Source organism: Rhododendron vialii, chromosome 3a, assembly GCF_030253575.1.
Source record: "Rhododendron vialii isolate Sample 1 chromosome 3a, ASM3025357v1".
NCBI classification, from domain to species: domain Eukaryota; kingdom Viridiplantae; phylum Streptophyta; class Magnoliopsida; order Ericales; family Ericaceae; genus Rhododendron; species Rhododendron vialii.
The window spans coordinates 28834294-28848560 of NC_080559.1; the positions used below are offsets into that span (position 1 = coordinate 28834294).

Below are 14267 nucleotides of genomic sequence, written 5' to 3' on the forward strand. Positions count from 1 at the left end.
ATCTTTCGCTTAAGGCACATGCATGCCACAAGGTGCTCCTGGGGCACAAGTACTTTAAGATTCTTTAAATTCTTTTATTACATTTTCTTATACCCATTCCAACATGATAACAACATTGAGAATATAAACTACTTCATCAAAAAAGTCAAAACAATATTTAGAATGACAAAAATGAGCGTAGGACATTACGAAAGTATGAACTTTTTTTTATGTTCATTTTCATATCTTTTTTTTTTTTTGGAGTTATTTGAAAAGAATTTTTATATTATTTTATTAGATGAAGAGTTCTTTTTTTGCTATTTTCACAAGATATTGGTATTTTAATTTGTAGGACAATGGATTATGAATGTTTGGACTATGAGTTAAACCAAATGAAAAGAAGAAATACTTTTGACTTGAATGAGATTCCTCAATAAGACAGAAATATAGAATCCGGTGAAAGTGTAGAAGAGATGAACAATTTAGTGAAAAATGACTTTCAACCTTTTCCCAGGCAATGTTTTTTCAGTGAAGAGGATGATTTCGTTTTGTATAAAATTTATGCCAATAGACATGGTTTTGCCATCCGAAAAGGCCGCTTCGTCCCAAAAAATGGAGAAGATAAAAGGCGAGACTTTTTTTGCTGTCGTGAAAGAAAGACACGTTTGAAAATTGTGGATCCTTCCAGAGAACAACGTAACAAATTATCATTGAAACATGGATCATCAAATTACGAAAATCTTTTGATATTTGTCCACAAGAATGGCATGTCACTACATTTGTTGTTGATCACAACCATGGGTTATTATCCCCTTCAGAAACCCGATTCCTGCCATCAAATCATACTATAACGGAAGAGGATGAAAAGCGTATCCTCTTGCTCAAAGAAGGAGGAGGCCTTTCGATCAGTTATGCGGGTCATGGAGCTTGAGAAACATATCAACCATGGTTATTTTCCATTTTTAGAAAAAGATGTACGTAACCTTTTTACTAAGATTAGAAAGAAGCAAGATGCCAATGATGCAATGGATATTTTGCAATACTGCAAAATCGCAAAAGAAGAAGATTGCAAGTTTCAATATGTGTTTATATCACTGGATGAAGAAAGAAAATTAGAGCATACTGTATATATTTTGGACTCCTGGGCATTGTATTGATTGGTACCAAAAAAAGGTGATGATGCATGTTATTTTCGATACTACTTGCAAGATCAATGCATACCAAATGTCTTTCGGAATTTTTGTGGGAGTAGTCAATAATCATGGCCGGGAAGACTATTTTATTGGGCGCGGATCCAGTCCAGTCAGGTTAAAACTTGTTTGGTCCAGTTTAGGGCCAAAATTGAGCCAACTCAGCTACTCCTAAATCAAGGGCTGGGATCCTCCCACCCACACCTCCCATCCATCTCCTCCTCCTCGGAGGAGCCTATGTTTTTTCTTTTTGGCTGAAACTTGTGTCCCTTTTGTCAATCAAACTTTGAGTTAAATTTTGTTAAAAGTAATATAGCAGCTCGTATATCGATCAAGTAACTTAATCAGGATCAAAATAACAAAACTTGTTTCTAATATTGTATTGCACGCACTCATTTCATTTATTTCCTTCAAGAGTTGTGTTAAGGGAAACAAACAATGCCGGATAAGACGGGTTTGATTCGTTTTAGCTCATTCTTGGATGCAAGTGGGTTAAATTAGTAACTTGGGAGAGGTGAAACAGGTATGGATCACATCAGTTTATATTTCTCAATAGCCAAAATGATAATTAGTAGTATCATAGGATATCATGTTATGATCTATTTTTCAATTGCTGTCTTATTTAATTCAGTGTCCCCATATAAAAATATATATAATAAAAAAAATGGTTTGTTTTCGTGCCCCAAGGACTTTGATACGTGCTTACTCTACGTTTATTCGTTTTCCGTTTTCTTCTAAAATGCTGATGACTTTGAGAGTTGAATTGTTGTTTCACATTGCTTATCAAGTTTTACTGATAACCATTTCAGTAGTTAATTTGATTGCCACCCAATGGCCACATCAAACCTATGGCAGTTTCTACTAATAACTATTTTGATGTGTTACCCTTTCACTATATATACTCTATCTCACAGTTTCAATTTTCTTAGTTCAATGTATGGAATTGGGTGTAGTATGGCGGGGTGATTGTTTCTTTGTTGAATTATGGACAAATTTTGTTTAAGACAAGGATCACTCCATTCAATAATATCTCATTTGTTTGATATCTTTTTCTTAATAGAGTGATAGCCTATCAAAAAAAAAAAAATTAGAGAAGGATAATTCATTTTATTGGTTTTTAAAACGTGTTGTGCCGTGCCGAAAGAAAATTACCAGTAATACTATATGGTATTCCATTTTAAAAGGAAGGATAAAGTAAAAAGAGATTCTTCATTTTTTGAATGATTCTTCGTACAGGAATCAAAAGTGGATCTTCATTTTGAAAAAATGCAAAAATGAAACTTGATTGGAGAAGAAGATTCTCCAAAATAAAGAAATGAAACGTGGTTGGAGATGCTCTAAATCACCTTTGACCTAACCTTTTTTTTTTTAATCTCGGGGTGTTGTAGTGCACTTCCACATGGTGTAATGCGGCTGATCGGGCCATCCATTTCGTCAACAGACGACTCGAATTTTAATCTGAATAATGAACGATTAAGATTTGTAAGAGCTCGGATTAAATTTGAGTCATCTATGCCGAAATGGACAACCAGATCCTTGTAATGCGGGGGTGGACTACAGCACCCCATTCCATTTTTTTTAAAAACATTTTGGGTCTTTTTCGTTGTCTTATATGAATTGTTTTCAATTTCGCTAAATATTTTTTCACTTTTTCAATTTCTCCCATTAGGACGAATCGATGTAATGTAAAATGAGAAAGAACAACCAACCCCTGACCCATGTTGGGGGGCCTGGGGTGCTGTAGTGCACCCGATCAATCCGGTTGTCTATCTTGGTAATGGACGGCTTGAATTTCCATCCGAATAACAGACGGCTAGGATTTGTACGAGTTTGGATTAAATCCAAGCCGTCCACACCGAGATAGACGGTCGGATTGGCCGCACTATACGGTGTTGAGCGGCGGATGCACTAAAGTCCCTCTGAGTCCCATGTGGGGTACATCTCTAACGAAACTATGAAAAACAGAGGAACATAAAAGGGATATGTGTATTCTTAAAATTAGTTTAGTTTTCGAATTGTTACAAAAAAAAACGTAACCCTAACGTCCATAAGATTCAATGAGGAGCATACATCAAAACAGCTACTCCTCTAATACCCAAGACTCGAGGTACCAAAGAAGGAACTGAATTAGACCGATTCTTGAAACTACTGGGGAAGTTCTGTCGATGATCGTTAACTGTTAACTGTTTGAACAAATCACGAACCGAGTTTATATGCGTCTGAATTTGTAAAGGCGCTTCCGTAGTTACATCGTCGATTAAGGATGCCGCATGGTAATTTGCATGGATTATGATTAATTCTGGGGGACTAATTTCTCCATCCGATAGTGGGGCTAAGTAAAATCGAAACAAAGTGCAAGTGAAGTGGCAGACGGCAGACGCAATGTATTCCCATGTACTAGTTCAACTGGGGTTGAAACCTCACTTACTACAACTAACGCGGCTGCTGACTAACTCGAAGCTTCATTGCTCCCTTGCCAGTCAAATCAGCCCTAAACAAACGTTTGGAGATTTGGGTGGTGCTCAACGGCAGCGGTTGTATCAATGAAAATATGGCTGGTGGTGGTACGTAGCTGCGACAATTTGTATTTGGGCAGTGCCGAACAAACTCGGAATTAGAACTTCAGATCATCCTAATGGGTGAAGTTTTTAATTCATGCTAGATCGATTCGTCAATGTTTCCTGAATTTAAGTAAATAGCTAGAATGGTCATTGTCTTTCGTTATGGACCTATATGGTGTTGTGAAATACTATCTTAATACGCTAGTGATACCATCAGGTGACAGACGCATCTCTTCAAGATTATTCCATTCTATTCTAAGTTCTTATCGATGAATTTTTGAAATCCAGTGCGGCATTATAACCTTTCATGATGCGGAAACGAATAGAATAATGCTGCAATGGTTACTTACTCGGTTATAACAACTGCTACAGTATAACACAAGTTGCTGAAACAGAATTGAGAAATATTGCTCCCGGACTTTCATCGTTAGGTTTGGCATCTTTGAGTTCTGCTAATTTGGGGTTGATTGGTTTTATTGCTCAGAGCCTCTTTCTGGAAGTTTGCTGTGCTGAATGCTTTCTCTACCAAGTACCAACCACATACAAATCATGAGGAGGTTAAGAAGGTAACCAGTTCTGAGATTGTTATCCTTTTCCTTTTACATAGCCCGTGCACATCCACCCACACACGAAGAAAGTAAGAACGATATTATTTGCATTCGTGCATGTCTCCTACTCGGCGTCTATGGGTCGAGAGAATTTACAGCAGAGATTGTTCACCTTCATTTTTGCGAGCCACTGTCTGGCGATGTAGAGCAGGCAATTGGTTTGGTATTGCTAGTTTACGTTGTTTGCAAACATTTCCATGCATATTCTAGGATTGGTGAAACCTTTTACAATATAGTGTTCAGAATTTCTGCACTAGTTTTGGTGGTCATATGTGTGGAAAAGTGGCTTCTCTCGACGAGTTGTTGGATTTTGGTCTTTGATGTTCTCTTTTTTTATTGTTTTTTTTTTCTTCATGTTATGTGGGTGCAAACAGAGGGGGAATGATTTTCTTAAGCTTTGTTGTTTTGACTACAATATAAAGATTGATAAACATCGGAAACCTACGTCCGTTTTAGCTTTTGGAGCATCTGTGGGCAGAGACTGTAAAAATCATTTCGCCCACCTCACCAGCTAAAGCTGATTTTCTTGACCTTATTTGTAATGACTACAATTGATTGATAAACATCCGAAACCCAACGTTCTCATTAGCTGTTGGAGCATCTGTGGACAGGGAAATCGAAAAATCTTATCCCCCCCCCCCATTGAAAAATCTTTGCCCCCACCTCACCAGCTAAAGCTGATTGATTCGAAATGTAGGTTATCCACCTCACTGGATGAGCAAATTGCTGCAACTTCTTGCCTCATCTTCTTTGGGCCGCTAACAAGAATCCCAATGCTAGATCCTTCACACTCTTGTAGCAATTCTGCATTTTAAAAAACAATGAAATAAAGTAGACCTACTTCAGCTACCCCAAAGTCAGATGGCTGGTGATGTAGTACATAGTAATTCTAAGCAGACGGAAAAGAAGAAAAACTGTATATAAGAGGAGGTGGTTGAATTTGAGACCTATCAGTTTCGAAAATGGTAACTACTTCATTACTCTGGTGGAGAGTAGAAACATTTTCTGAAATAAGTTGGGAATGTTGTCCATGATAAATTACGATTATGATTTATGAGAAGGTCAATGACGATGAAGGAAGAGAAATTTTGGCATGAAATTTGGCTAATGATAAATGTTGGAAAATAAAAGTAAGGAATCCAGAACCAATATATGGTAACATTTATGTAAAAATGATGGTCCTAACAGGTGCTTCTAAGTGTTGTTTTTTTCGTCATTCTCTAAGGAAGAAACGCCAAAGTTATTACCTTCCTATATATGGAATAGTGCTTTGGAATTACTCATTGCTGTATTTTTGAGTAATGCATTTGGATGAGTTATCCTAATTAATGGTTCTTCTGTAGTTAGTTAAATTCAAAAAAAAAGAAAAAAGAAAACAGGGAAAACAGGAATGAAGAGAGTATCTTACTCTTGAAATTAGGCCTTTCACCATAATGCACCTTTGTGTTTTGAAAAAGGGACTCATGAGGAAAGCTTTCCAATTCTCTTTCCCCATTGTAGAGCCATGAACCTGGTCCCGGAGATCCCTTTGGCATTGGCACGTCCACGTTTTGAATCTGTATCATTTCCTTGGCATTCTGTTTTTTGTTCCAAATAAAAGCTGTTGTTGCAGCCAAAGCTACGGAGACACATCCAAACAACATGTTTAGTGCTGATTTTTCCGCGTACGAAAACCTCATGTTGGTGTTATGATCAATAGGGTAAATGTAGTATCTTGTAACAATGCCAATGAGCAGAAGAAATGTGAGAAATGAGGATGAAATAATAGCTCCAAGCCATAACCAGCTGTTGGAGCCTAAAATTGCGGAAACTGGCGCATCCGTGGCACTGGGCTTGAACCATATGGTTTGGAAGAGCTTTTGGTCATCTGAAGTGAGTTCTTTCTCCCTTGTTACGTATGCCTCAATCCGCAAGGGAAATTGGGTAATGTTGTAGTTAGCGTCAGAGACTAGTACGTCTAGCATGGTGAGATCCACAGATTTCTTGAAAGCAGCAATAAGGAGAACCTGTTTCGTGCTGCAACTTCTTGTGCTTGTACTGAAGAGGAGCTCACGAATGATGGAGCAAAAAGGAGTGATGCCACTTCCTCCGCTTATCAACACTAGTGTGTTGTGCCTGCATGGTATATTTCTTCCTCAAGTACATGAATCTTATATGTCTAACCAGGTATTAAAGCTTGCTTGGTTAAGTAGGAGATGACTGGCACTTTAACCTCTTTTACATTGATTATAGATCAAATGGGTGAAATGCAAGTTTTTGGAAACTTCTTGTAGAAGATATATATAGGTTTAAAACTCGGTGTTTGTACCTCCAAGTTGGAACGCTTGTCGTTGGGTTATTTCGTCTATTAAATTCTGTTGCTGAAAATCTTCTCATAATCATTACCGCTATGTTTGGATCATGTATTTGTGGAGGGAAAGGAAAATAATATGAAAAGCAAGTAATCGGTTTAGTTTACTTTTTTTCTCATTTTTTCGCGTACCTAATCCTTTCCCTCTATAAATATATGAAGTCCATAATCCAAGTACAGCGGTACATCCAAACTTTGAGAAGGCTTGTTGTTATGCCTTTAACTTACCTGAAAAAATGAGTTGATGCAGGTCCGTAAGGTCCTTCAACAGAGACCTCAAGGTGTTCCGGTGGAATAGGCTGTGAAAGTTGTTGGTACAACAATCGAGACCAGCTTCCTGTACTTTTTATGACGACACTTAACCTGTCTTGGTCGGTATTATTGTTGGAGGTAATGGTAAAAGGATGCCATTGAAGCTTGGAGATTCCTGGCACGTTTATGAACATGCTGCTTGTTGGATTATAACTCAATCCTGAGACCGAAATTTGGAAGAATAAGAGCATAACACATACCAGTAAATTACCATCTCAAAGTCCACTTTTCATGTTCCTAATTACTTCCCCCATCCCCATTTGTTTGTTCCTTTCTCTACTCTAACTAAACATATAAAAAATTCTCTGAAAACTTTATCTACGATAGCTAACAGTAATCATGAAAACAATCTTGATTTTTTCATACGAAAATACATTGTTGAGCTGGCTAAGAGGAGCATTGCCAGAAAAGGACTGACAAATGGCGACACAGTAAAAATCTTTTCTACTTTAAGTGAAGTTACATCCTTTGAACTGGACTTATTTCATGTGACGATTGTGATGAATTACATGAATTTACCTGGGCTTTTAGAGAAGTTGAGCTCGACAGCTTCGCAAGGCAAAATACAAGCAGAAACCAAGCGGGCCTTCTGCTGGGATTGCAAGAAGCGTAGATACCGATCAATCAAGAAGAGGTAGAAACCGGGAAGGGTGATGCAGAAGTAGGAGAAGCCCACATGAAATATGAATAACACAATGAAGATAATATAGAGATAGTGAGTGTAGAAAAAGAGCTCAAAAAATTTGCGCCTGATGCAGGGAAAGCTTGTGCTCCACATGGCTAATCCAGCAAGCAGAGCTACTTCTCCCGCCACATTTGACATCCAAACTTTCTCCCATTTGAGCATCTGCATTACACAAAATTTGTGTGAATCCATTGTTCTCTGCTAGCATGTGTATCACAGGCAATGCACGTGCAGAAACCAGTAGAAAAGAAGAGGAGAGGGCAACCCCATTTGATAGCTTCCTATGCAAGTTACATAGGATGGTTTTGTCTTTCACCCCAAACGCTTACCAAAAGTGGAAGTTAATTCATATGGAAAAATTAGTTCTATTTGGGTTTTTTGGAAAGAAAAGTACTGTGACACAGCCTAAAAAATGATGTTCAAACCAAAAGGAGTGTTCCTTTATATAGAAATAGATATACATCCCAAGCTCGATATTTTTGAAAAATTTTCATATTTGTACTTTTGGATGAGAAGTTTTCCTCTGTGGGAAAATTTGTCAACTTATCAATACCAGCAAGGCAGCAACATGATGAGATTTTCTCTGTTTGCTTTCGTTTTGTTCTGCATTTTCTCTTTTCATTTCTTGGGAACATAAACAATGAAGTTAGTGTTTCTTAAAACACGGGTTGTTTCAGAGATTTTACAGATTTTGGAACTATAGCAATATTTGCAGTTTAATTTGCATATGCTTCAGATGGAGAGTGTTGTACCTCAGAAATTTGATTTGTACTAGCCCAGAAGATGATATAACAAAAGCCGTGCGCTGTGAAGAGACTCATTGTAATATGCCCAAGCCAAATGTGATACTTAATGCTCGACTCCGACGTAAGGCCAATGACCCTCATAACCGAAGAACTTCTGGTCACCGGAAAGAAGAGAAATGCTAGACAAATGTTTCCCAAAAGGCCCAGCGTTAGCCCTGCACTTTCTAACTTTGCTTCCCATCTGCCAAAAACAAGTCATCATTTTCCATTTGGGTTCCACTTTAGCTGCTCAATCAAATATGTGGTGTTACAGAAGTACTAACTCAGCAGAAACAAAACCGACCATGACTCACACATATATGTTTTGTTTCCGGTTTTGCAGCCGATTTCTATGTCTGCAGAACTCCATGTATGGAAAAAGTAATGGGTAGTAAATGATTCTAATGTAGAAGTTGTTCTTACACTTTTTCTCCCATCTGGGCCGCGGATTGTCGGGTGATGTTTGCAAACATGCTGTGGATATAGGCAGAGAAAGACCACAAAAGGAGTGCTATGAATGTGGATAGAAAGAACAGTTCTGTCCAAGAAACAATCCCCAAAGGTCCCTTCACAAATGCTGGCCTTCTCCATTGCACTAAACGAGAATTCTTCGCAGTGCTATTAAGAAAAGGAAAGGAACGCCAGCAATGAGTTAGGAATACAATCCTTAATCGGTTCTAGATGTGATTTTCAAGTCAAACTCCAGCTGAAATCAGCTCAGGTTGAATTGAACAGTGCGGTGGGCCTACTATCAGGGGCCGCCCAGTCACAGCACCACCAGCTCTAACATGAAAGCTTTGGGGCTTTAGGTGAGATATGATTTGTTTTTAAACACGAGAGATAAAATCGAGGATATTTCATACACTCGCACACAATCATATACGGAGGTATATACAATTTCGACTTCCAAAACATTATTTCCATGAAAGCATGATCATACTCGACCAAACGGGTAATTTTCCCCACTGCCGATCCTATACCCATTTAGTTCGCCTATGTCTGTCTAGAATTGAAATACTATACCTTCCATTGCTGCGACCAACATCTTTCTCTCCTAGATGGAGGTATATACATCCCAAAACAGCAACAAATAGTATTGGGAATGTGTAAATCAGAAAGTTTGTCCCTGCATAGTTGATGAAAAGATTCAGACATTTACATAAAAACCATGTTTTTTTTTATCAGCGAAAAAAAATGAAATGAAGAGAATATAGTCTTCCACAGCTAATGGCACATAAATAATGACATGAACAAGAAATCTAACCTTGTCGTCCGAAGTACGTTGAATTAACCTTATCCTGGATATCAGGTAGCCAGTGCTGCCAAAATGTATTAGTGGGCATCATTACCCATATCATTATGTACCCAAGAAAAATCACCATTATCAACAGCCGGATCCCGAATTGTATTGTCTTGATTCCTTCATCAGGAGTTTCTCTTCTTTCCACTGAATCCATCTCTCTCTCTCTCTCTCTCTCTCTCTCTCTCTCTCTCTCTCTCTCTCTCTCTCTCTCTCTCTCTGTGTATGAGTGATGATGGTGCAATGGTGCATGGCTTGAGGACCATATATAGAAAGTTTGAAATGCAATAACCAAATTTATTTGTAAGAAAAGTATAGTAGCAAACTAGAAAAGGAAATACCGTAATAAGAGGGACTAGGGGGAAAGAATCATTTATCTCGGGCATTTTTACAGAGTGTTCACATCACATGGGATAAGGAAAAGGTGTAGAACACAAAAATGGATTAGCAAGCAATGATATATTTAGGTGTGAACTCCCAATGTCGGTCTTTGTGTAAGTTTTGACTTGTAATTAAGCATTAGGGATACCATTGATGGTGTTTTGTGTTCCTTCCAAAGCAAAGTGTCCTGTGACAAATCTATTAATTATTTTTCCTTTTTTCTTTTTTTTGCCTTCGAACAGTCAATGATTTTCCTTTTTTCTTTTTTTTGCCTTCGAACAGTCAATGATTTTCATAGGCAAAGTTGTGTTTCTGCCTTTTTGGGTTTTTGGTAGAGCGAATAGGTAGTTCAAGAACACTGCGATACTCTCTGAGCATGATCAGAGGAGCTCCTGGCCGCAAGATTGACTTTAATTAGCCCCGCTAATAGCCAATGAGATTGGTCCTTCAAGGATTAGCTCAGGTGCACGTGAACTTGTTGGAGTTATTCTTATTTTTTGTTATACCACACAAACCCATTTTTATGAATAATTCTCGACCATCATTTTGAAATTAATACATCCATAATAATTTACTTTTTCTAGAACAAAAAGCATATATTTTTCAACCAACTCCGGATGGAAAAACAATAGTGTTCCCAAACCTTTCATTTCTCTAAACTATCAACACAGAAAATGATGCTGACATATGATGGAGTAATAAATTTCCAATTTCTAAGCTTTTGGTAAAACGTACGCAAAAGTCAGTTGACTCGGAGCAAATTTAAATTTGACCATGGAGATCACAAGCAAGTGGAAGAGCGACTTATTGCCAGTAATTCATAGCACAGACCAAAACAAGAGCAACCTAACCAATACGTAACAAGATTCAAAGAGACAGAGATCCGTACAAGAAACTGCCGATAAGATTAGCATTATCGCTTCTTTCTCAGAAATCCAACTAGCTTTGTTTAGTACAATCGAATTCAAAGCCATAATCATGTTAAACTGGTTTAAGTTCTTGCAGCCATGATGTCTGATCCCTAACCGCAAGAAGGTGAATTCTGAAGGGACCTAAAAAGACTCTCCTCCCCATTGTACACATTTCTTTCAGTATCTTAGCAGCTTAGCTAATTTGACGTTCTGACAGATAGAAGGGCGCCATCGTCCTGCTTCTGCTTCTTGGAGCCTCCATTTTCTTCCTCCATCGCCTTTAGTTTGTTTTTAATGGCAGCTATTTTAGCACTTCGGCTCGTTTGTCCTGAACTACTGACAGCAACACTCGAAGTCTTCGCCACACCAATTGGTTTAGAAGAAGTCTCAGTTGTTTCCACCAAGTTTTTTTCGCTCGCAAGGCGTACAACCAATGGTCGACCACCAGCCAATTTCCCATTCATCTTCTCCTTGGCCAGTTCAGCTTCCTGCATTCTCACTTTAAAAGTGGAAATCAGGATTTGTCCAAAAATGGAGAAACTATAAATTCAAAACTTACCTCGATTGTGCTAAACTGAATAAAACTTACCTCTTTTGTGCTAAATTGAACAAAAGCAAACCCACGAGGCTCCCCACGTTTTCGCCCACGAGTATGCCACAAGAAGTCCTCAGCTACAATCTTTCCATATGGAGAGAACATTTTAATCAAAGCGCCCCTATGGAAAACAAAGTTTTAGTAAAGCAAGTAGAAGCTATAAATTTCCACTGAAATACTAAACAAAGGTATCAATTCAACAGGTTGTCCGTACTCTGATATTCGCATATCAAGGTTGCCAATATAGAGTCTGCATTCACTTTTTTCATCCCCAAAGCTATTGGGGTCCTGCACCCACACATTACAAAAAGTCAAATTGGGAACTCTCATAAGAAGCAAGATGCAACACAGCCAAGTCACACTTCCAGGCTAAAATTACCGCACAACTCAACTCCTCGTCTCTAGGTTTACAAGCACATTTTTTCCCTTAAACTCAGTATTCATCGTAGAGAATCAATAAAAAGCTGGAAAAAAAATGTTGCTTCTAAACGCTTAGACTCAATAAACACCCTATGTTTCGCATGCGTACACGTAAATCTGTAAGAGCAAATACAGGCTTTAGCATGATATGGAATGTCTATCCTGTATGCAGCAGCCTGCCAGCCCACACTGCGGAATTGGAGCGGAAGAATGATAGATAACAATACAACTAACGAGTGAAAGCCAAAAGTTACTAAACCCTGGAAAGAGAAATACAATGAGGTGGTGAAAAAAACCAGCACACATGCCTCCCCTCAGTACAACAGTATCGAGCCAAACTGTAAATTCATCAAAGCAAATCCCAAAGAAAATCAAAAGAACTAAAGCAAGGAAAAACAGCAACAGATCACCAGCCTTCTCATCAGTAGCCAAATAAAAAACATTAATTCTTTGAACTAGTCTACCAATTTGTTGGCACGACTGAAAAGGGAATAAAGCTGGTGAGGAATTCCACTTATGCAAATGTGTGATGTAAGTATGCGTATGCTTAGAGCCCAATAAGACTGAAAGTTCATACCATGCTGCAGCAAAAGCAATCCTACGATAACTGAAGTCCCCTAGGCACGCTGCACGAGCGGGCAGTTTTCTGCAATTGTGTATCAAGGTTGAAGGAACCTGCAGTAGAGAAATTATAGAAGGACAACATGTGTTTTTCCATCAAGTTCAACTACGCAAAATTAAGTTCAAAGGGTTCATATATTTTCTCAACCAAATCAGAAGCTAACAACTATAGCACACCAAGTCATAGCTCTTCATCTTCCAACAGTATTGTTTTACAATGCATCAAAGCAAAACCATGAGCATTGTTTGGGTAAGTTGTCCAAGATAAAAGGGCTACTTTGAATTCAAACTGCATTTAACAAATTTACTAAGACTGCCTATGCTACTCTCTCAAAAATTGTGATACTAAATACTTAAATCATCATACTTCGAGAAGTAAATCCACGCTTTTGACTGCTATGTGAAAAAATAAGTTTTTCAGACATCCCAGACTCAAGCATCTTACTCTTCCAACACCAACCATCAATTAGTGTCTTAGCCTTCGAGTTCCCAGCACACTACGTCCTAGGCACATATGTACAAGAACTGGACAAGCCAGTGAGTTGGAATATCCCATAGCAAGTCTTCAGTGGTAAAATTAGTCTGGAGCTTCCTATGTGTGCCAAGGAATCATTATACCACAACTATTCATCTGTGCCGATATAATTGGAAGATTAACGAAAATCACCAACAGAAAAAAAGGAAAAGGAATGAAAAACACTTCCCAACATCTCAACTGCGCAAGAGCATCCCCCGCGGTGAAATGACCTAGAGACACTACATCCCCTATTGCTCACAGACTATCCATTATGTACGCAAATATGATCCTCAAATAGTCGGTAAATGCCTTTAAAAATCTCTTAAACAATCCTTTTGAATGCCAAATCTATTCTGTGTTGGGGACCATCAACTAATGTCTCCATAAAGTGATTTCTTTTCCTAACGTGAACCCAGAAAGATTGTCCGGTTAGGAAAACGAGAACTAACAAATAATCCCTTTTTTTCGAAAAAAAAATTCGAACTTTTGGCTTCTAGTTACTAAAAATCAAGGAGTACTCAATCAAAAAAGTTCAAATTTTTTGTGATAAAACTCTACTTTTCTAAAGCATATTGTGGACCGGACAATCTCTTTTGGACGGACAGAGCAGTAGAAAGTAGATCCATGTACTCCATAGAGCGTGCTCCCGTCCCCACGTAGGGTGCATCGCGAGTATTTGTGACTGAACACAGGTATATATATGTGTGCATGCATCTCTAACAAAACTATGCAAAAAACACAGGAATATACGGGAACTAATAGTTCAAATATCAAATTTTTAGGGAGAGAGGGGAAACCCTAACGCACATATAAGATTCAATGAGGAGCGTACACCGTAACAGCAGCTCTAATACCCAAGACCCTCTTACCGATTGCTGGACTGTGTGTCGAAGTTTTGTAGATGACCGCTGATTGTCAAGCGGAAATTCGTGGTTGAACAAAATTTCTCTGATGACCTCAATCGGCTTCGGGAAGATCGAAGGAGGAGAAATCACACCAACAAACGTCCACACTTTTCCCAGAGGCGCTTTCCTTGGCTTTGTGGGTCACCC

At 38.4% G+C, this 14267-nt stretch overlaps 2 protein-coding genes across 3 annotated transcripts; both read right to left on the reverse strand.

Moving 5' to 3' along the window:
* Positions 1-4987: 4987 nt before the first annotated feature.
* On the reverse strand, positions 4988-9957 carry LOC131319648 (ferric reduction oxidase 2-like). The gene is made up of 8 exons (XM_058350010.1): positions 9735-9957; positions 9494-9596; positions 8894-9088; positions 8438-8672; positions 7520-7847; positions 6917-7160; positions 5747-6453; positions 4988-5142 (listed from the first exon to the last, which is right to left on the reverse strand). Exons 1-8 carry the CDS (start codon positions 9925-9927, stop codon positions 5003-5005), a joined length of 2145 nt encoding a protein of 714 aa, XP_058205993.1. The 5' UTR covers positions 9928-9957; the 3' UTR covers positions 4988-5002.
* Positions 9958-11037: 1080 nt separating this feature from the next.
* On the reverse strand, positions 11038-14267 carry LOC131319649 (uncharacterized). Of its 2 annotated transcripts, none has more exons than XM_058350012.1 (5): positions 14085-14267; positions 12655-12752; positions 11872-11945; positions 11652-11778; positions 11038-11550 (listed from the first exon to the last, which is right to left on the reverse strand). In XM_058350012.1, exons 2-5 carry the CDS (start codon positions 12655-12657, stop codon positions 11260-11262), a joined length of 495 nt encoding a protein of 164 aa, XP_058205995.1. In that variant the 5' UTR covers positions 12658-12752; positions 14085-14267; the 3' UTR covers positions 11038-11259. The 2 variants fall into 2 exon arrangements, with proteins under 2 accessions (XP_058205995.1, XP_058205996.1); XM_058350013.1 differs by having other exon boundaries at positions 14050-14240.